The sequence below is a fragment of the Epinephelus fuscoguttatus genome, linkage group LG10, assembly GCF_011397635.1.
Source record: "Epinephelus fuscoguttatus linkage group LG10, E.fuscoguttatus.final_Chr_v1".
Classification (NCBI taxonomy): domain Eukaryota; kingdom Metazoa; phylum Chordata; class Actinopteri; order Perciformes; family Serranidae; genus Epinephelus; species Epinephelus fuscoguttatus.
The window spans coordinates 15,054,144-15,077,991 of NC_064761.1; the positions used below are offsets into that span (position 1 = coordinate 15,054,144).

Consider the following 23,848-nt stretch of genomic DNA (forward strand, 5'->3'; position numbering starts at 1 on the left):
AAGAATCTATATCACTGTTAATGTATGCTACATTAACAGTAGTTTCAGGGTTTTACTTTTCTGTCTGACAGCTCATTCTTGCAGGGAAGCTGTTAACAGCCTCTGTTCCATATCTATGCTCTCACCAAAGCCACCAGACTCCATCAAGAAAAACAGTCATTTTAGCTACTTCAATACAGGAGCTGCTGCTCCACCACTGCTTTGACTAGTTGGTTAATTTGTACAATAACACAAACTAACTAACTGACTGAGGCAGCGATAGACCAGTAGTTCCTGTGTTCAGCAATGTTAAACTGCTGTTTTTCTCAATGGCGTCTGGCCTTGAAGAGAGCAATATAACAGCACTAATTTTCCTGTTGGAAATTACTGTTTGACATTAAGGTGAAGCAGTGAAAATACTCCCTATGAAGCCTACACTTAAACTTAAAAGCAGTACATTGCATAGCTTCCATGTCGGACTCAAACCTGCTTCTCCAAGCTGGGGGCGTGCTGAGCTATTCCTTTAATATAAATCACAAGAGCAGGTCGGCCAGTGATGTTGGGTGATGAGGCCTGGCTCTAGAGGTGCTCAGTACATGTACAAACTAATCTTTATCGATGAATTTTCAAAGTGAACTCACTATACTTAATAACCATTGTCAGAATCAATAGCCTTTAGCAGTGAAGCTGTTGTAAGCTCAACTGTTATTCACAGTGTGCTACTTTCTTGTTAAAAACACATAAGACCACAAAAGCCACACAGATAATGATAATCTGATACTGCAGCCCTAAATAATAGGTTACTAAGCTACTATCCTTATGTGCAGTGCTTCTATAGGCTAGTTTTGCACTGAACTGAACATAGCTTGTACTTGCAACAGACTGAACATGCTACGGATCTGAAGTCACAGTCAGCACAGAACCTTGCAGCTATATCATTGATGTTCTCAGTTACTGTTGAACTTGCTGAAGTGCATTTCATCTGTGATGAGTCTGATTGGCTTAGGAAAAAAAGTGAACAAACTACATACTGAAGTCGGAATCAGCACGGGACCTTGCAGCCATATAAATGCTGCACTTATTTGCTGTTGTACTTGTTAAAGTCACTACAGGTCAGTCACGTTCTTCCAACGCAAGCTGGGACAACCATTTCTTTACAGAGTCGAAGTCCGTATGTCAGCTGTGGGCTAGTCTCTGTTCCACAAACTTATGTAACTCAATCCAATCCCTCACTAAGCACTTCTTAGTGTTCATGTTTCTTCAAGTCCAATTGGTATCCACCACAACACCTTTATCACTGTAACTTGATTTTGTCCAGAAACATAAAATTGGTTGGTTGCTGTGTTTTTCCCCCCCAACTTTGTAGCTGTAATTTCTGCTGCCTGAAAATACCATTAGCTTCTCTGTGGACTGCGGTTATTACAGACATGTCTTAGCTAACCGTGGGCCCTCATACCCCCATGGACTCGCCTCTTCTGTCAACCTGTGTTGTTTAATCTGAAACAGCCCAGGGCAAATGGTACTGGTGTTTGTTAAAAGCTGCTAAAAACAGACAGATTGGATAAACAATATTAGACTGATTAAAAAAATACTATTTAGTTATTTAGACGTGTGGAGTGAACTATACAACTACCTGTTGAGTAAAGCTATGTTCTAAGGCTGGGTTTGCAGTTATTTGTGCTGTTGCAAATATCAGTGTGATTTTAAATGAGGTTGTCTTACCTCTGGAGTAGAAGTTAGTTTGGAAAACCACAAAGCAATGGAAATCCTTAATTTACAGTTCCCTTAATTGAAACTAAAGGTATCTACTTCAACTTCAACCATGAAACGCATCCCCACACCAAAAGTACACCAAAATGTGTGTACAGGGGTGTCCACATACTTTTGCCACATAGTGTAATCTTGTAGAGTGAGATGACAAGATCTGGTGGATGACCTCTGCCCCTAAATAGGTTAAAGAGGTTTAAGTCGAGTAAGTCAGTGTTAACATTTTGCCAGTTGAATATGAGATATTGCCAATATTCATAATAGTAAATTATTTTTTTCCTCATCATTCTAGTCTGAAAGTGCACAGAATTAAATACCTATCCAAGAAAGGACTGTGTTAAATATTGCTAATGTGATTTAGTAGAATGCCACTACAGCTAGTATTTGTGCAAATCTTGTTTAGGGATTTAATGGGGCTCGTATTGGCAGTGATGTGAAGTGCAGGAGTGATGAGGGGAAGAAAGCTGTGTTAATGCTCTGCTGTTACATTTCTTGGCAGATTACCAGCTCCGGACAAACTAAAGGGCACAGATGCTGCTAGACGAATGGATATTTTTCTCCCTCTGTCTGTCTTCCTCCCTTCTCTCCTCTCTCTCTCTGTTTCTCCGGCTCCCCGTCTGCAACGGACAGCAGAGGACAGGCGCAGGAGGACACATGGAATTGTTCCCCACCCCTGAATGGAAAGCGAGACATCGCCCCTTCCTCTCAGACGGGAAAGGCTGTTGCATCACCTCTGACCTGTGATTTTTTTAAGGGCTCCTCAGGACTCCAGCAAAACGTTTTAATATGTGAATAATGAACTGATAACTTTGTGACAACCGGCCGGCTTCTGGCAAGCTCTCATTTCCTCACTGTTAATGTGATATCCCTTGAGGTTAATTCAGAACAAAATTTGGTGAAGAGACATTTTGAATCAAATTTTACTCAGGAGGAGAAAAATTTGGAGCATTTTCTTTTTTGGGGCTTATTCACTGAGACGTGTAGCTTTCTACTGTGTAACATGTAAACCAAAAGATAATGTAGTGCCAATATACAGCAACTGTGATGGACCATTGTCAGTTTTTATTTCTCAAAGGGCCATAATATTGCAGATTAATGTTACTAAATGAGAAGTGTGCCATGAAGTCATCAGATTTTATTCTCTTTTTTTTTCTCACAAAGTTATTGCTCAATGAGGGATTTTAACTGCTACTCCACATCTCGGCACATCTGTCAGCATTTTTAATTGTAAAAGGTTTTTATTCCTCATATGTTTCGTCCTTTATAACCACTCTATGATCCATACGCAGTACATTTTAACTGTGCTGTTAATCTTCATCCCTCTCAAAGGCATGTTTTGCTGGAACCTCTATATTATATATTCATTGCCTTAAAAAATTGCCTATGTATCATCACCTTTAGCACTGTGAACATAATCCCCAGTGCACCGAAACTAATACCAGCGACCAGATCAATGATTAATAAGGCACAATATTGTCAGAGGCGTTGGCTGTGTAACATAATACCGTCGACGCGCTCCCACGGGGCCTGTAACCTTGTCCTTGTGCTTGAAATCAGCTTGCAGCTTTGAGACTGGAGGAATGAGCACGGTGCAGAATTGTTTTTGTCATATTTCTATCTGTTGTTTATACTGTACTAGTTAGTCCCCTGTGGAAAATAGTTTGAAGGACAGAACAGGGGGTTGAGGAGGAGGGGAGCAGGACAAAGGTAAAATAACCTGCAGGGATTTCTTTGCAGAATCTGAGAATATCGACAATATGTTGAGGTAATTGTTTTTCCATGACTCGTTATTTTATTATTACTTTTTTTATGTGTCGACCTCTGCAGGCCCGTATACCACTTCAAAGCAGTTTGTGGTGTGATTCACTTCCTCTGTTGTGCATGCATTGCACCACATCAGTTGAGCTGCACTGCCAACAGCAAAGAAGAGAGTCCTGTGTCGATTTATTGCATCTCTGCTGTTAAGTACAAAACCTTCTACTACAATCATTCCATGTTCTTGTGTGGGGACTTTTTCTCTGACACCAATGAGGATTGTTAATATGCGTGTGTGTGTGTGTTAATTTATCGACTACTATTTGTCAATAGGAAGCAAAGGGATATATTTGGAAATAAATTTTTTTTGTATCTTGTTTTGGTATACTGTTGTTTTTTGTTTGTTTGTAAAACTAGAGTATTTCACTAAATATTATATAATATATGAATATTATATGAATAATATGATGAATTGCAGCTCTGAATTGTAGCTCGAACAATTTGACTTGGTGGACAGGTCTGCTTTGAGCTCTATAAATGTAAACCCAAAATATCAAATACAGGAACATTTTTGGGTTTGATGACAAACAATGTCAAAATTTACATAATACATCATTCAAAGTTCATTCAAAGTTGAGGAGCTGGAATAGTTTGAAATTTGGGGAAAATGCTCATTTGCTACCAAGAGTTGGATGAGAAGATTGATACCACTCTCGTGTATGCTAAATATGACACTACAGCCAGCAGCAGCTTTGCTAAGCTTCGCATAAAGACTGAAAACAGAAGGACGCAGTTAGCTGGATTCTTTCCTGAGACAACAAAATGTGCCCAACAGCATCTCTAAAGCTTGATAATAACCATGAGACAGTGACAAAATGTTGAACTGCTCCTTTAAGTTATGTTTTGTTTGACTTTAACTTCCCTTTATAGGCCGACTGATAGCCTATAGCTATAGTCAAACGGTCATTTCAGATAAGATGATCAGGTAACTCTAAAAACATTGTTAATTTCAATCAGGAGAGGCAGGAGAACAGATTAAAGATCATATTTAATACGGAATATGAGTGCACAGATTAACAGATGATTTGTGGTGATTAAGATTTAACAGAAGTCTTTGGCGCTTGGACACCAGAGGGAGATGTTTTGTGATGGAGGGACATCTGAGTGGCAGCAGGATAAATCCCCCCATGGATTCCAGACACTGGTGGTGGTGGCTGATGACTCTGGGGCTGCTGACTGCTGAGGCAGATGAGGCTGATGAATCTGTAAAGAGTAGGTGGTGATGGGGAGGTGGAGGGCATGCACGGTTGCAGCAAGAAAGAACTTTGGCAGAGAAAGAACCATATTTAAGATGAGGAGCAGTGAGATGATAGGCTGAAAGAGAAGGTGGGTCGCTGTGCTGTTGGCTGATTGTGAATCAGCTGATGACTCAATTGACAGACCCTGAGGATGACACCTAGAGGTAGTGAGTGAACATGTGTGCAGGGAGTGAATGGCAGGATGAGAAAAGAGAACTTACAGCCTGAGCATGAAAAGTTTATGAATTTACTTCATAGTGTTATAGTTTATGAATTTACTGAGACTAAACCTTTATCAGGGCAACACTGGGGTGGAGTGGTTAGCACTGTCACCTCACAGCAAGTTCCAGGTTTGCACCCACTGGCTGGCAGGGGCGCTTCTGTATGGAGTTTGCATCTTCTCCATCGTGGGTTTTCTCTGGGTACTTCAGCTTCCTCCCACAGTCAAAAAACATACAGGTTAGGATAGTCTGTGACTCTAAATTACCTGTAATTGTGAATGTGACTGTGAATGGTTGTCTGTCTCTATCGTCAGCCCTGCAATAGTCTGGCAACCTGTCCAAGGAGTACCATGCCTCTCACTGGGAGAGGCTCCAGTACCCTGTGACCCTGAATAGGATAAGTGGTAATGGATAATGAATTAATTATTGACAAGCAAACTAAAGCTGAGTTTTAACTTGTGAAATCACATTAGAAATTCTGAAGTCACAAGTACACTGTGATACAGGTGAAAACATATCGGTATACATTTTGAGTATACTTAGAACGTTTCAGATGTGCTGTCATTGAGGAGAAACCTTTCATTTTCATTTTGACTTGCACTAAGTTATTGCAGAACACATCTTTGTTTGCTTTAAATTGTTTGTGTTGAGATATTTTCACAGTCTTGGCCTGACAGAAGCTCTGAATGCTCTCCTCCCACTCAGTCCTCTCTCCTCAGTAGCAGAGCTGCCTCCCTCTTTGCTCTGCTCACCTGTTTTTGTTGTCATGCATGGATACACAACCTGCCATTGCTACTTTATGCTGTGGGTCAAAAGACAGATTTGTGTAAGTAAGGATTACAGCATTTTTGCATGTGTTGTAAAAAAGCAGCGTGAACCTTGAGTTTTTTCTGTGTGTGTGTGTGTGTGCGTGTGTGTGTGTGTGTGTGTGTGTTAGAGAGAGAGAAAGTGGTGCTAGTCTATACCAGCCCCTGCAGGCCACCGCCTTGTGCATTGTGCCTTCAGTTTGCTGTCCGTCATCACTCCAACAATGTTTAACTGTGTGACCCCTTTTGTCTCAAGGCAATAGGCTGTGCGTATGTGCAGACAGATAAAGAGGCGTGACTGATTCACACACACACACACACACACACACACACACACACACACACACACACACACACAACACTATGCAGGACCTTTTCTGAGGTTCCTCTGTAAGGCGAGTGAAGAATGACTCTCAAAGGCTTTGGAAACATTTTACAAACAGGAACGACCTTCATTTGCCAATGTGCACATTTCTCCTTAATAGTGGGACCTTTTTGCTTTGAAAATGAATGTTTCAACACTTGTGTAAATGAATGAGACCCAGTAACAATGCAGCAATGTCACTGCACTGTAAATTCACATAATTTACCGAGCGATGATAAAGCATATTGACAGCCCAGTCCAAACTTTTGCAAATGCATTGTAATTCTATGACTGGCCATGTGGATGTAATGGATTTAATTTCACTGATTTTTCCTCCCAACAGTTATTTCTCCTTCTCTGCTTTGTGAGGAATGATAATGACCTGTTATCTGAGCCAATAATACATCTAATAACTCAGAAGTGCAAGGACTACAATTGTCACCCCCAACTACAGCCTGATGCTTAAATTAAAGACTTTTTTTTGCACACCATGAGTAATATTAAAAGAAATGCACTGAGATTCTTCAACTTGATCCAAATCGAAATAACGTGCACCCTGCTTTCTTTTACTTAAGTGCTTCAGGGATTTAAATAAATTGAAGTTACTCACTAAAAACACACCAGTTTAATTTTGAGTCAAAGTGCTGCTGACTCATCCTCTTACTCTTACTGTAAGTTCTGCCCTGGTTTCACATTTCCAAAACCATCTTGTAAAAGGATCCCAGATTCTTGATGTCACGTTTCCCAAAATCAGCAAATATAATGCTGTCCAAACTGTTTTCATGGCTGTTGCAACTAGCCTATCCTGCATTTTACGCTCTTGCTAGGTTGCTTAAAGCTGCACTAATCACTTTTAGCCACTAGGGGGAGATCAAGTGGACTGATACACAATTCCACCATATCACCATCCTATTAACCAGTTATGGTGTATTTGTTAGCAAAGACATAAAATAGAGGGCTGCAGCGCTGACATTTCTTTTGTTGGCTGATGCGGAAGTTAGCCTCGCCCTGATTCCCTCGTCAAAAGCCGATGTTATTTTGACATTGGATTTTGGATTATTGCAGAAAATAAGCTCTGTGGTGAACACAAGTTTATGATACTTAGAGGTTTTGCAATTAACAGGTGTAATAAGCTAACTTTAGGCTATAAATGAACTACACCATGGTTGCATGAACGTCGCCACCACAACATGGCTGTAAAGCTGTGTTCGGCGTGACCATGTTCTGTAGTCTCATTTAGCCAGATGTTAGCAACCGCATTTTTTATGGAACAAAAAAGCTTAAAAATTCAGGATGGAGGGTAAATACTGACATATTTCATGTCGGAGAACAAAATGTAAAAGTCTATTAAGCTTGTGTTAACCACACACCTTATTTCAGGCATTAAACCAAAAATCCATGCAAAAAACCCACTAATAAAGGAGGGAACTAGCAGCGTTAAAAATGCTAACTCATTGCCAGAGAAAGAAAGAGAATCTTGCATTTAGTGTTTGATTAACCTCTGGCATACTGTATCCAGTTAATTTTCTAGCTTGTTAGGTCTGTTAGCTAGCTTGAATTAGTTAGCTAACTAGCTTGTACCATTACCCATAGTACAAAGTCTGGTTTGGACCAAATACTTTTGAAAATTCCATTTCCATAAAGAAATAGTTCAACACTTTGGGAAATACAATTTTTTTGTTTAATACACTGTATGACTGTCCACCGCTTGTGTGTGTCCAGTGCAGCCCCATTCATTTGTGCTCATTTGAAACACCTCTTTTTGAAATAAGAGCTGACAAAGACATATTCAAACAGTCTTTAATGGAACTCTGCCATATGAGTTCTCCAGGGATAATGTTTTTCTGTAGGCCCTGGTTCCCTCGTCAAAATACCTATAGGATTTTTCCTGGATTTTAAATCACTGCAGAAAACGCATTTTAAAAAAATGTTTATGATACTTACAGGTTTTGTTCAGCGAGATAATCTTCATAAATTAACACCACTTTTATGATTTTTAAGCTTAAATGCAATTGCGAGAAGCAAAAAGCTAACATTAGGGTTTTTTCACAAACTACACCTCAGTCACATCTTAACGTTGCTCCCACAACACAGCTAAAGCTATGAGGTGGGTATTTACTGACATATATTATATCACAGAACAAAGCATGAAAGTTTCTGAAGCTTGTGCTAACCACAGACGTTAGTTCTGGGGTCTAACCAAACACCCATTCAAAAAAAAATCCTTTTGACTTCAAGACGAGTGAACCAGGAGTGCTGCAATGCTAACTCATGTCCAGGTTTTAGGACTCATTCCAGGGGAACTCTACTGCCTACCTTAGCAGACACGCCAGCATTTATATAGAGTTTGACTTGTGATGAATGTAAGTCCAATAGCTGTTTGCTTCTCTTTAGTTCTGATTTGGTACCCACCAGCTCTTCGGGAAAATATCTGGATCTTTAGCTGGCAAGATAAGAGCTAGTCCATCAGCCACTGTGTGTGAAATTTATCCGAGCTTCATGGCTGAAAATGTTCACCAATAAAGACTGATGAGAATGATACTCATATCACTGAAAACAATGAGCCAAGAGGCTTAAAAACTCGGTAGACCTGAAGAGATATGTGATTCTCCATGACTTCAGCACAATGAATGACCATTTCACATTACAGTATCTTGATTCAGTGTTAATATTAAAAATATAGATCAAAGCAGGTTTAAGGAAAAACAAGGCGCTGCAAGATTAACAGTCGAGACAATACTGCATTGATACACAAAAACACAAATGATCCATACATTCTTCAGTGCTGTGATATAATTCTGCAACAATCATGTTGTCTTGTATCATGTGCACAGAAAGTCAAATGTTACAGTGAAATTTCAACAAGCTCTGTCACAAGCAACACAGCCCTACTGCATGGTTTATGTTAAATTATAATTAAGTTGAGGCATTGAGCATCCTTAAATCCCATAAATTTGTCATCTGAAGAAGGTGGTGCATAAATCATACAGAAAATTAAATATGTTTTTTTTCCCCACAGGCTATTTGTGTATGTCCCATCTATAACTTACTCTATATCCATTTACATTTCAGCTGGTGCTCTTATTCATAATATCTTATAATAGCAATGGAGCAGGTAGTTGTCGAGTGTGTGGCCCAAGGACACTTTGACAGAATGCATGGTTATAATAGATACATGACTTGAATGTGAGACAGTCCCATTTGTAGACGATCCCTTTAACCACTTACTTGTATCACCTTTGACGAGATGGGGTTCTGTTTTTTCATCTTTATAGTCTTAACAACTTTTTGTTTTAACACCATTTGTGGAGAAGAGCTTTAGATTGATCAAATGACCCATTTCATTGTAGGCTATGCTCACACCACAGGCCTTCATGCTCGGTTCCAGACTGCTGCACCAATCCGATAATAACATCGAAAGATTAACTTCTGTTTATGAAGAAAGACTTCTCCCTTTAGTTTAAGATGTCAGCTAATAATGTGTGCTTTTCATTTCACCGAGTTTCCCTAAATACCACTTGAGTCAATTTTTTCCCCATGCTTGTGTTGACGTCCTGCATAGTACCACTGCCTCTTCCAAGCTACCACAGGCATCAAAGTTGTGGCATTTGTCCTATGTGAATGGAGCAAGATTTACACAACATAAATAACATGCTGATTTAGGCTTTCAGATATCACTTGTGTAAATTATACGCCACAACATCTGAATTTTTACCTGGTTAAATGTTAAAAAAAAATCCGAACTGGGACATTTTCAGCTGCACTGTGAGCATAGCCGTGTAGTGATTTTTCCTTTAGTGTCTTACTGAAATCCTTTCACCCTTGCTCTGTGACTGAGATTTGATTGCGAACATCTTCACCAAGCAGATATTAAAAATTCAGCTCATTTTGCCTCGTACACAGTCTAATGATCGATTGACAAAGCTGAAGCGTGTAAGGGATGAATCTCTTTAATCAGATTTCTTGTGATATTTGGGCATCAAGTCTGCTCTAATTTAGCTGAGGCTAAATGTTCTGACATGAAGAGCAAGGGGCCAGAATATACAGTCTTAGTGTATCTCATATGAGATTTGCCAGGCTGGAGGTAGTCTCTCTGCGAGCCTGACGGTCCATATGTCCAGAAACAGTGAAGATATTCAAAACCCGGTCCACCAACCTTCGTCCGTGCCTTGTCCTCTCAAGCAGGACGACCACAACAGAGTATATCCCAACACCCAGCACTGCAGCCCCCCCTCCAGCTAGCAAAACCACTCCAGAGATATACATGTCATTAAGGGCTTGGCCAGGCTTCGGCATGTGGTTAGCCAAGGCCAGATGTAGTAGGACCCCTCCACAAATCAACAGTGACAGCCCGGTAATCAAAACCACAATCAGGTCCGATAAGCCACCACTTTTTAGCATGTTGATCCGCTGACGGCTTCGAACGCAGTTCATGTCCTGCACAGCCGAGCTGAGCAGCTGTTTGAGCAAGACACCCAAGGCTAACAGGCAGAGCGCTGTGCCTGCGCCCAGCCGCCATTCACTCGAGACGCTGGTGGTGGTGGAGAGGAGGCCGACGCCGCCCAGCCCGCAGCCCAAGATTAGAAGTACAGCCACGCAGTAGCAGAGCAGAGACTTCCCAGGATCTCTGAACCACCACAGCTCCACCTGCTCCTCCAGGATGCTGTGCTGAATGCGAAGTGGGTCTGCTGGACCATTTAGGCCCAGCTCAGGGCCTCTCTGACCCCTCAGAGGGGCAAAGTTGTCCAGTTCGGGCATCCTGATGCCACTCCCAGCCTGCTGAATAAGGCCGCCACCACAACAGAGAAGACAGAATCCACCCGATAATCCTTTCAGTCCTTATTTTATTCACCAATAGCCACCACAAGTGTGTGTCACCAGCAGAAAATTAAACAAATTTTAATGGATTGCTTAGTATATTACACCGAAAATTTTAAAGGCGGCTTGAGTTGGTGGAAAATGTGCAGAGGAAATGAATGTAATGCACCAAATGTACTAAAACACTTGACTGAGCTCAGTGTATTGTAGTTTTATCTACACTGGCCTCTATTCAAAGGTTCCACAACATCAGTTCAGGTCTCTTGGTCCCCCGTGTGAATGAAAATCCTTATAGCTCACACTAGCTGGATACAGAGGTAAATCAAAATCCTCCTCACAGCGTCAACATCCAAAGCAAAGAATCCAGACCTCCATAAAATTTCCACTGTGGTTTTGCAGGTCAGCAGCAGTCGCCTGAAAGAGAAGATAGATGCAGATGTATCAGGGCTTGTACACTGTGTGATTCCTCTTATATAAAGCAGTGTAGCTTTATTTACTCATGGGTGCCCTCGCTGCTACTGGTAGCTGGGTAACTTTGTTAATACACAAGAGATATGCCCGAGGTAGGCTGTTTAAGTCTGGGCTCTGTACAAATCCATATCAATATATCTAATGTATGAACATGCTGGTGTTGCAACTTGTTGAAATACTACTAAGAATGTTACAATTGATCACATAACACAAAACAGTGCACTTAAGGGCAGTAAAATGGGTCTGAATTGACTTTAGAGTATATTTTGTTTCCACACAACAGCACAGACGGACCTTTTCCACCAAACTAGCTCTGGTTTTTAACCGGTTCCGTTCAGGATGCTTGGAACTTTGGTGCTATCAAGTCAACCAGTCAGAGTTTCTATCAGTTTTTAACAAAACCACCATGATCAAGGATGTGTCATCAACGGAGGGCGTTGCACAATACACAATGGAAGTAAAGAGCAGTTGCAACATGGCAGATCACATTGATTACCACACTATGAATGCTCTTTTCTGCCCAAAGATAAACGACTTCTCTGTTGTTGCCTTCTCCATCCTCTCCAATCTTTAAAATATGACCAACCCACTGATGTCATCATGATTTGCACTTCAGGTTAACAAAAAAACTATTAGCTATTTTTTGGTTCCAGCTAAGAACCAGCTTTTCGGGTTCTGAACCAATTTATTTTTCATTGAAATGCTCTGAATAGTTTAAAATTAGGTATGGGAATGTTGGTGGAAATGAGGTAAGAGACAGATGCACACTCCTCATCCATAATTCCTAAAACTAGCACAACACAGAATTTAGAGGCTGCTTAACTAGGCAGTTTCAGTGGTGTCTAGCTGAGCTCAGGTACATATTACAAGTTACACTGAGACAGGTTTTACATGAGCACCAAAATGTGGGCTTTAAACCCTTTGTTCTGCCCCTTCAAACACTCTGTGAACAAAGAAATGGAGGTTTAAGATCTGTTTGTACTCTGAACGATCTGAGCCGGGTTAAAGAGTAACTTCACACTAGTTGAAAATCCCATCTGTGTAAATGTACCATAAACCATATGTCCATTGGTTTAAGTTCTTAACTTACTGTAATGATGTAGAAGTGAACCTAATGGTTTGTTCAGCACACCTTTGCATGGTTACAGGTGCAATAGAGCATCTTCCTGACCACACCATGGGTGAGGTGAGACATGTGAAAGACGTCAGTGCAACAGTTCTATTCATCCTGGTGTCAAGTTACTCGTGAACATTCTAAGTTTGCATATCTTTGCAGTACGTGGTGAATAAATACACACACACACACACACACACACACACACACACACACACACACGTTCACAGTTTCTCTGAACATCCAAACTTACTGTTTTGACTGTGCAAAAAACTTGGTGTGCTGACACTGGCAACCTTTCCTATCTCTCATTATCACTATGCTAATGAGTTGCCACTACAGAGGTGGCTGGATAAAACAAGCATCAGCTGCCGATAGAATAAACAATGCTCATCCACACACACAGACACACACACACACACACACACACACACACACACACACGATCACAGAATCAAAAAGCTAATGCACAAATGTAAATTTTCTTTTCTCCTTCCCAAACTCACACACACTAGCTCACCCAATGAATCCTCGCATTTGAACTCTCTAGTACCTTAACTCCAGTTAATCTTCTTTTCTCACTGTGTGCATTGTCCATACTGAAATACTACGTTTATATGTTTATATGTTTACCAAATATCTGTTAAAAGCTCATTACACCTGCCAATTTTATTTCCTGCGATATTTTGTGTTATTCCCATTCTCTCCTCTGTCATTCTTCACCTTACCACTGCATATTTAATCTCTACTGTTGTTTGTAATCTCATCACACCCCCATAACACAATCATACAGCACACACACATACACAAACACAAACAATCATCCTCAAGGTTATAGCTTTCGACAGCTTGTCTTTTAAAACCTGTCAGGGGCTTTATTTCTATCAAAGTCAGCAGTGCGCGGCACAAGCCCACGCGGCCCCGACACAGGCTGACAGGAGTTACAGCTTGTCCTCGCCAGCCGTGGATTTTGCTAACACAAACAACGTCCCGCGAAATAAAAAGAATGTGTCAATCCGAACGAGCAGAACATGATCGCACATTTTGACTGGAATATCTTGGGTTCAGATGCAGTGGCAGAAACAGATTCCTATCAGATTTATTCAGCCTGTTTAGAAAAGACTATAAACTAAATGCAAGACCACATTTCTTATTAGCCTGGGCAGGTATCGCCTTGTGCTGAGGCAGAGCGGTAACACCGTGACACGGGGAGATATGAGGTGCATACACAAGGTGTGAAATGAAGAGTGAGGTAATTACATTGGAGAAGGGGGGCTGTTTATTGGCAACATGCTGTTCTGGAGGCTTTTCACATCCTGTAGCTGATGGATGGTAGTGTGTGTGTGTGTGTGTGTGTGTGTGTGTTTTGCAGGAGGGAACTGTTGTAAATGAGTAGTAAAGTGTGTGTATTTATTCTTGTATGATGCACGTGTGTATATTTCACACAGAAAAACAGAGATGAAGGTGTATGTGTGTGTGTGTGTGTGTGTGTGTGTGTGTGTGTGTGTGTGTGTTGAGTCACTAATTAATCCCAGCTGGTTTGAGCTCAGTGTCACTGACAGGTAGCACCACAGAAATAGCACAGTAATTGAGGTGTGTGTCTGTATGTTTTTTTTGTTTTCAGTGTGTGTGTGTGTGTGTGCCTGAAGTTGAGGCGCCAAAGGTGTTAAGGTGACAAAAACAATATAATGTGATACTCCACCACTATCCACCTCTTTGTCTTATTAAAGTTTTGAAAATATCACCTCCCTTCATACTGTACAAGCGTATGAAAGATTATTTTCTGTTTCATTAGATAGCTCACAATAAAGCAAGGCAGGAACACAACTGGGTGATGGAGCGAGAGGCGATGGCACGCAACAAAGATCATAAGATGAAATCGAACCCTTAACGACGCGAGTATATCTTACCCCATGTTGTGCTTCTCACACTCAGATCCCAATAGACACAGAACCCACTGGACTGTGTCTGCCTTTCCTCTTTTATCACTTACATGACCTCTAGACTCTGTCATATCAGCCGTGTCATATTGGCCTCATAAATATCTTTACAAAAGCACTGACTCACTGCTTCGCTCTCCACTAGGCACCTTTTAAGTACAAGAAAACAACAACAGAGGCACCAACAATTTACACAACTCCACATGACTTAGTTTTTCAAAGGTAGGCCTATGGCAGTATTTTGGTCGTCTGGAATTAAAGTCGCTAAAAGCCTCGTTACACTGTGTCATTTTGGGTTGGCAATCGTGAGAGAAACCTGGTAAAGTCTCTGATCGTGAATCAAAAATGGTTGTCCCAGATTGCACAGTAAATTTTGGAGCTGTGGAGAAAGTCAGGACCTCTCTGAAAAATGACCCAAACCAAGAAGAAGTTGGTGGTACTCTGGCAAAGATGAAACCTTGAGAAGCTGTGGAGTGGTTACATCGTAGCACTACGATTCACCGCACAAGCTGACACATCTCAAACTGATATCATACAGTCTGACAAAGATTACAAACAAGACTTTGTTAAACCTGTTTCACAGTAAACCTCCATAATCGTTGTTGCGCACTCCATCGGTGCCATTAGCCAGGAACCTTCCAGTTCTCTACACCTGTGCACTGAAAACCTCCTGTACATTATGTCTAGCGATGAATCTTCACACCTTAGCTGTGAATTTTCACACAACTCCCACAATGCTCTTTGCATATTCATAAAATATCTGACTGTAAAAATGAATAAGACCAGAAACAGCATTATTGATGAGCCACTTCATCCCTTCATTTGGCCCAATTAAGAAGTTTTGGATAGACAACCCAAGCGAATGTGACTAACTTATTCATCAAAAACCAACGGTCATAGCATATTTCACAGTCTGAAGTATCTCACAGAGGCTATGGGGAGCTGCACCAGTGATCACTATCACGATTGATTTGAAACAAAGGCTCTCTCTGAGGAAAATCCTTAATGGGTTTCTTTAAATTGACAGGATTAATTTGTGCGCGCTGGACGCTCAGCCTTGCAGTCAAAGCTAAAATGACTGAAGACACACTAACAGTCCAAACATTCTCTGTTATGCTAATGCTCTGAGAGTAATGATGAAAAATCTCAAAGATAATCGTAAACCTTGGACATCTTTCTCTTTCTGTTTCTGCCTCCTCTAGGTTTTCAGCCTGCAAGGTCACCAGAGAAGCTGTGCTTTGGAGGAAAAAAACACTATACTGCACTCCAATTACCTGGGAAGCATTGGGACTCCGGTATTCCCCCCTCTGTTATGTCAGCCCGCTGAATTCATTTCACCGGCCATTAGTGTCTCATTTTATTGTTGATGCGTGGTTCTTTTAAAATTGGTAGTCTGGCATTATATGATAATCAGAATTCTGGTCAGCAGAGGAGGTTAGAAGACGGCAACAAAATCCAGCAAAAGTAGAATAGCCAAAATCTTGCTTCTTGTATAAAACTGTAGGGACTCAAGTGGGATGTTTAGTTATGAGAATGAAACTGCAAATGCCTTGACATGAAGTCAGTGCTGGGCCATTTAGCAGAGGTGTAGTGCACAATGTTACTGCTTAGATAAAGACATACATGCATATCCAAGGAAGCTCTGACTGAGTCCCACAAGTATTTCCTTTTTGCTGTCAGGGAAAAGCTCCTTTGGCTTAATTCAAGTGTGGGAAGCAAAAAGTGTCTTTCTTACTGTAAAAAAAAAAACCTCCTACGTGTTGATTTGCTAGTAAAAATGGGGATATTTTTTTCCAGGCGACTACAGCTTTTTTTTTTTTTTTACAACAATTCATTTAGACCACAGAGGCCAGAGGGAAAAGGAAGTGTGGGGCTCAAAGTCAAACTTGGAAAAACAGACAACACTTTAGACTGAGGAGTGGGCTTTCCTTCAGCTTTTTTAGATCAGTCTTATCGTGGTTTCCTGTTTGTTTCAAATTATATTTAGAGCTTTGTCAATGTTCGCATCTTCTCTCCACACTGAAATAGAACAAGACATCCATGCCAAATAATCAAAGTAAAAATATGTCAAGCACAATTTAGAGGGGGAAAAAACGAGGTCCTTCTGGTCCTGCTGCTGAATTTCCTGCTGTGTGCGTTTTTATCCAAAGGCCTCGGGTTGGGCTGAAGGGGAGTCCACGGGAGACTGGGCGATGTGTTGCCGTGGTGACAAAGCAATACTCTCCTCCTCTCTGCTTCCTGTCTCCCCCTCTCCACGCGCGCTCACACACACCCCCTCTCCTCTAGTCAGGCGTTGATTCTCTTGGCGTCCCCACGGGCGAGGAGAGGGGTCAGGGTTGGCTCCATCTGTCTATGTGATGGGCATTGGTGCCAAGCGCCACAGGGGCTGGAGGGAGAGGAAAGAAGGCTCGTGTGGAGTAGGAGGGTAACGGATGTTTCTGAGCTGTCATCTGGGACTCCGAATGGGGCAAAGGCTGAGGCTGAAGCTGGGGCTGCAGAGATGGAAGGGGCTGAGGGAGTGGGATAGGGATAAGGGGGTTAGAGGAGAGGGGGCTGAGGATGGAGGGGTAGGCTCGGGGCTAGGGATAGTGCTGAGACTTCACTGCTGTTCTTGGGGTTGCAAATGTAGCTGGCAAAGAGAAATGATGCTGAATAGGTCTTTATGCAGACAAGCTGGATCTTTCTTTTTTCTCTACGGTCACAATGGACAGCAGAGGCAACCAGGGAACATCACTATGTCCAGAAACAGTGAGGAGACAATGGCCGAGTCAGTGTCACTGTCCCTGCTCTGTCAGGGATCACAAGGAAAAACCTAAGACAGAAAGAGAGAAAGAAAGATCTTTACATCAGCTGCACATACTGTACTGTAAACCCACCCCTGTGGCTCAGCTTAGCCTTTGTTCTGCCAATGAGTTACAGCTTATATTCCTCCAGCAGCAATTGCATCACTTTGTTGAAACCTCAGAAATGCTTCATCCCAAGAAAGGGATGTACGAATAGTGCCCTTCATTGTAATGTCCGAATTACAAGCCTAATCAAAATCAGAGCCACTTATACACAGCGGCATGGCTCTAGAAATGGCAATATTGGTTGGTTGTTCCAGTGCTTCTGTCTAGAGTGAAATCACTCTAAAACTATTGAATAAATATGAAATTTTGTACAGACATTCATGATACCCAGAGGATGATTCCTGGTGACTCTACTGATCCTCTGACTTTCTTATCTAGCACCACTAGCAGGTCAAAGTTCTCAATTATTCAGTAAAATATCCCAACACCTACTTAATGGATTGGCACAAAATGTTGTGCAGATATTCATGGTCCATAGAGGATGACACCCAATGACTCTGGTGGTCCCATGATATTTCATCTAGCACCATAAGCAAGTCAAAGTTTTCAGTTATTCAGTAAAGTATCTCAACATCTACTAAATGGTTGGTACAAAATACTATGCAGCTATTCATGGTCCTCAGAGGATGATACCTAATGACTTTAGTAATCCCTTGACATTTCATCTAGTGCTATCAGCAAGTCAGCGTTTTCAGTCATTCAGGAAAATATCATAACATCTACTTCATGGATTGGCACAAAACATTGTGCAGATATTCATGGCCCACAGAGGATGACACCTAATGACTTTGGTGATTCCCTGACATTTCATTTAGTGCCATAAACAAGTCAAAGTTTCCAATTATTCAGTAAAGTATTTCAACATCTACTAAATAGTTGGTACAAAATACTATGCAGATATTCATGGTCCACAGAGGATCTGTCAAAATGACTTTGGTGATTCCCTGACTTTTCATCTGGTGCCATAAACAATTCAAAGTTCTTAATTATTCAGTAAAATATCTCAACATGTACCCTTAATGGTTGGCATAAAATACTATGCAGATATTCATGGTCCCCAGAAGATGACAGCTAATGACTCTAGTAATCCCTTGACCTTTTGTCTAGTGCCATCGGCAATTCAAAGTTTTCAGTTATTCAGTGAAATGTCATAACATCTACTCAATGGATTGGCACAAAATGTTGTGCAGATATTCCTGGTCCACAGAGGATCTAACAAAATGACTTTGGTAATTCCCTGACTTTTCATCTAGCGCCATAAACAATTCAAAGTTCTCAATTATTCAGTAAAATATCTCAACATCCACTTAATGGTTGGTATAAAATACTATGCAGATATTCATGGTCCCCAGAAGATGACAGCTAATGACTCTGGTCGTCCCATGATATTTCATCTATTCAATTCAATTGTTTCAATTCAATTTTTTAAATTTTATTTATAAAGCCCAATATCACAAATCACAATTTGTGACCCTCGCATGCTGTGAGGTTGACATTTGGGGTTTTAAGTTGTGTGGACAGCTATGGGATGATTGCCAATAAATTTGGTAACAGCATTTATATTCCTCTCTTGATAAATTTTAATCCTCAGACTCATCATCAAGTGCCATCATCAGGTTACAATTAAACATTTCAATTTATTACCAACTCTAAACTAATGACACTCCTATGAGTCTCAGCTGCACTTTGTGTTTGATGCTAATTAGCAGATGTTAGCGTGCTAACACGCTTAACTAAAATGGTTAACAAGGTAAGCATCCCACCCACTCCAGCTTTGTCAGTGTTAGCATACTGCACGCTATATTGTCTGTAGACTCTTTGTCTTTACGGTCATTGACATTTCTGGAGACTTTAAACAGACCCCTCCTGTTTCAATTCTCCCTCTGACTCCCTGGCTCCTCTCAGATGGTTTAATTCCACCCTTTCTGAGCGAGCTCATTTCTCAGCTTATGGCACAGCATCACCTCAACCGGCACAGCTAGCCAAGACCTGCCCCCCTGACACCTTATCCACACACAAACACACTCATCTCCATCTGTTTTCCCTCCGATCCTTTCTTATCTCTCCAGCCTTCCACACCTTCTTTACTTTGTTCTACCTCTCGCCTCTCCTCCTCTGTCTCACCACCAAGGCTCCTTTATCTGGCTAACTTCTTATCTCTCTCCCGTCTGCTGTCTGCTCTGGCGTTTTGGTGTCGCAGAGAGAGATGTGTGCAAGGGGTCGGGGGGGATTACTTGTCTTTGCCACAGATCCCCCTCTGGCTCCAGGTAATGCTGCCTGACTCAAAGCCCCTGTGGCACACTGCATGCAGGCACATACACATACACATCATGATGCACCTGTTTTCATGCTGTGGTGTTTACATTGTTTTTTTGGCTTTGTTTTTTCAGAAATACTGTGGTGTCATTACCCCGTCATTTCCTCTTTTATCTACTCCCCATCATTCTCAGCATTAGAAATTCACCTATTCATCAACTGCAGTAACATCCGTCAGCATTGTTAACACCCAGCACAAGCACACATTAACAAAATGAGCCCTGATAATCAGAACAGGATTTATGAAAATGCACAGAAAACATTTTCAATCTGTTATCTAATACAGCACATGGCATTTCCCCCTTTTTAAATGGAGCTTCCTCCTCTCAGTGGTGGTGCACACTGCTGTTGACAAAAATGTAGCCCAGCCCAGTCTTGTTCAGTTTAGCACAGGCTGTGGGCCCCATTCAGTCCCTTTACTACAGCAGGAGCCAAATGGGGTTCTTAAATGCTGGGCCCGACTCAAAATGGCTTGAATATTTCTGCTTCCATCAAATACTCTCCATTACCAAACTAGAGCAAAGAAATGATGATTTCCTTTTTTGGAAGTTGGAGGAAATTAACAGACTGACGTGCATAATGACTAAGCTGTGTCGGTCCCTCCATCAGAATACTGTTGATTTTAAAAAAAGGAAAGAGAAACCTCTGGGCAGCCAGTTACTCTCCTCTGTCGGGCACAGCTGCAATATTAAAACGCTAATCAAATCACCAATTAACATGCTGGTCCCCTTCTGCTTCGCTCCTGCTGACGATGGGAAAGAGGCTGCCTTCTCTTTTTTTTTCTTCAGTCTTTGTTTTTTTAACCCTCCTCCCTTCCTCTTGTGGGTTCAGAGGTGATATTAAGCATATTCTAATTTGATATTGGCTGTCCAGCGATAATGATTATAATAAATGAGATGGCTGGCTCAGTGTCCGGCCGTCTGTCTTATTTGTTGACTACCTTAAGTGTCGTCTATGCTGCTGCAGCACCTCACGATTTAGGCTGAGAAACTGGTGGTGTGGTACGGTATTTTTAGCCACAGGGATTGCCGTGAAATTGTGTACAGACATTCATGTTCCCTGGATCACAATGCCCACTGACTTTGCTTATCCCCTGTTATTTCTTGCCACCATGAGGTTGATATTTCTGGTGTTAAGGGAATTACCTTAAGAACATCTAAATGGATTGCCATGGAATTTGGTACAGATGTTCATGTTACCTAAAAGGATGATTTGTCATATTTTTGGTGCCCTTCTGGGAAAAACATCTATTTGCTTTCTTGCAGGGAGCTGGATAAGAAGATGATACCACCGTCATGTCTGTACGCTATACAGCCAGCTGCCGATTAGCTTAGCTTAGCACAAAGACGGGAAACAGTTGGCTTGGCTCTGCTCAATGAAAACAAAATCTGTTAACCAGCAACTCTAACCCTCAGCAATAAACAATTTATATCTAATCTGTTTACAAAAGGTGTAAAAACAGGTCCCTATTTTTATGTGCCAGACTATTACTTGGCCTCGACCTGTAACTTCCTGGTTGCCTAGCAACTAGTCCTGGCTAAGAAATAGTTTGGCCAAACACCTGCACAACTAAAGGCTTCCCCATCGGCCTTAGCTGTAGGCTACTTTTGTGTTTAATTAGGAAGTGTTAGCATGCTCACAAGCTTAACATGCTCATCATGTCCTCTAAACTTCAGCATGGCTTTGTAAATGTGAGCACACTAATGTTAGCATTTAGGACAGGACAGCCTGACAAAGCGAGTGTTGTAATAAAAAAAAAATAAAAAAAACTGCATAGAGCAGCTTAATATTATTTTGAGAGAGAGAATGACTTCCCTCAACACAAAAATGTTCCCGCAATCCTTCCCCAACTCTCACTATATTGAATAAGTTGAATTGATTATGCTTATAGGCGGATATTGTATGTGCAGGGACAGAGGTTGACAGTCGGTACAGCTGCTATTGACGACACACTACATGCCTGACTTTGTGTATCTGCTGACTGTGAAACAAAATGCCTCTCGGGGATATTTAAGATTCTGTCCTACTCTCTGCTCCACTCTTTGTCTGGCATCCATGTCACATATACACACAAGCATGAACACACACCTCACCTATACGGAGCTCTCATATAACTCCTCCACTCTGCCCGGTCATCCACAGACACACTCACACTCCTCCTCTTGCTCTTTCACCCAGCGCTTTGTGTTGACTCCAGGCTCTTCTCTAATGAGGTCTATCACATGTTGTCAGCCTGACTTGTTTGTGTGTTAGATCTGTAAACTGTATTTGAGAGCAACAACATGTACCCTACTTCAGATGCCCATGTCATGATTCATCTGTAGTCTTCTTTAGATAAGTTACACAAGATCTATACGTAGCACAGGGGGTCATGCATGGACCGTATATCGATGCGTGCCAGTGATAATGACTTGAATACAGCATTGACAACACTTCCTCTCCTGTGGTTTATGAATTTTCCACAATACTGTAAAACTGACCTCAGAGTATATGACAGTAGTTCTGGGAACTGATGATCTAAAGTGCCACACACTAGCATTTTACGTGCACTTGATAACTGTGAGCCATTCCTCTGGTACAAAGGTCAGGGTGTGATAATGTCAACATGTTTTACTTCCTTGTTTTTAATGGAAACTAAATTGGCCATTCATTCGTTCCGGAAAGTCCAGAACACACAAACATTACGTTGCTGATACTGGGGGAAAAAGTTAACCCAGATCCCTATAATTCATATCTTATAGAAGTTACGATTAAAAGGCTACATTAAGAACAGGTGTTTACAGGTTGATGCTTCTGAATCTACAGTCTTGTCTGCTAACGTTTATTTGTTATAATTATTTAATATTCAGTAGCAACTATGAAACAGTGAGTGATTTGAGAGTAAAACATGGCTTCTGTGCTTGACAGTATTATCAATGTTTACTGTATAGGCATTCCAGCAAGTTCTCACATACAAGAGGTTGCTGTTCATCTCCAAACTTCGGAGACTCTGAAGGTGGACAAAGTATTATGGGGTAAGACGTAGGTTAAAAAAAAGAAAGAAAGAAAGAAAGGAAAACCAATTATATAATATGAAAAAAAAAATAAATAAAGCTAAATAAAATGTTTTTTTTTTTAATCTTCAGTGTTGCCTTTTTCCTTTGTATACAAGACTAAAAAAATAATTAAGTAATTAACAGTGTTTAAAAATATATATTATATGACAGATGATGACATGGTTAATGACATGTTCTATATCAGCACATGATATAAGTTCAGTATAAACCCAGTGATGGTCAAATATAGGCTGCATGGATCTGTATAATTCGGTAATAATAATAATGACTATTATATTATTTATTGTTTATTATTGTTGTTTTCATTGGGGACTAGGGGAAATGTAAATATTTTAGCACCCACAAATAAGTTAAAAATGAAAATAGAGAAAACTTAAACATAAAGGAAAAGGGTGTTTGATTAGAAAAAGTTGTACCGGGGCAGTTCCTGTCTGTCTCTATGTAGTTCATTAGACGCCTGTCTTACCTGTGCGCTCAGCTGCTCACTCGGTCTCTTCTATTCCGTACCGTCTATTTCGTCTTTAATCCTAATTTCCCACCCTGTGTCCTCCGCGGCTGCAAAGTCTCTGTACAACCAATCATCGCATGCCTTCACACCTTCACCCTTTTCGGATCAAAGTGTCCGGAGTCATGCGATGGGAGCTGCTGGAGGTGGAGGTTCTCCGCTTCCTGCCTCCGCTTCTCTGAAGCCTCGCAGTCTCTGTGCCTCTCCGGCGGACGGACTTTCCCCGTTTAATGCAGGTGTGGCCGCGCACGGCGGCAGGGGACGCCGATGGGAGGGGACAGAGAGCCGGTGGATCGACCTCCGCACCGCCGTGGGTCCCCGTGGGGGAACCGCAGCACATGACACGGGGGGTGTGACAGTTCCAATGAATAAAAGCCACACTGTGATTGTGATATCAGCCGATGAGCTGCAGGCTTTTTCTTTCTTTCTTCTTTTTTCATAGAGCAGAAGTGGTTTAACCCATCCAGTCTCTGAGGAGAGGAAAAACAATCTGTACCTGCGCACAGCTCATCAATAACGCCTGCAGTCATTATTGATTGACTAGTATGATATTAATTAAGTCATAATTCATTAGCAGTAAGGTCATAGC

The 23,848-nt window shown here is 41.4% G+C and overlaps 2 protein-coding genes across 3 annotated transcripts in view; one reads left to right on the forward strand and one right to left on the reverse strand.

Moving 5' to 3' along the window:
• Positions 1–3,878, forward strand: part of ap1m3 (adaptor related protein complex 1 subunit mu 3) — a 39,893-nt gene extending 36,015 nt beyond the window's left edge. The window contains exon 12 of the mRNA XM_049587184.1: positions 2,246–3,878. Coding sequence (XP_049443141.1) covers positions 2,246–2,268 — 23 coding nt within the window. The 3' untranslated portion in view covers positions 2,269–3,878. The remainder of the gene's footprint in view (positions 1–2,245) is intronic.
• A 5,087-nt stretch (positions 3,879–8,965) lies between these two features.
• On the reverse strand, positions 8,966–23,629 carry LOC125895402 (transmembrane protein 125). Of its 2 annotated transcripts, XM_049587186.1 has the most exons (3): positions 23,221–23,623; positions 15,808–17,345; positions 8,966–11,422 (listed from the first exon to the last, which is right to left on the reverse strand). In XM_049587186.1, exon 3 carries the CDS (start codon positions 10,946–10,948, stop codon positions 10,250–10,252), a length of 699 nt encoding a protein of 232 aa, XP_049443143.1. In that variant the 5' UTR covers positions 10,949–11,422; positions 15,808–17,345; positions 23,221–23,623; the 3' UTR covers positions 8,966–10,249. The 2 variants fall into 2 exon arrangements, with proteins under 2 accessions (XP_049443143.1, XP_049443144.1); XM_049587187.1 differs by lacking the exon at positions 15,808–17,345 and having other exon boundaries at positions 23,221–23,629.
• Positions 23,630–23,848: the final 219 nt, after the last annotated feature.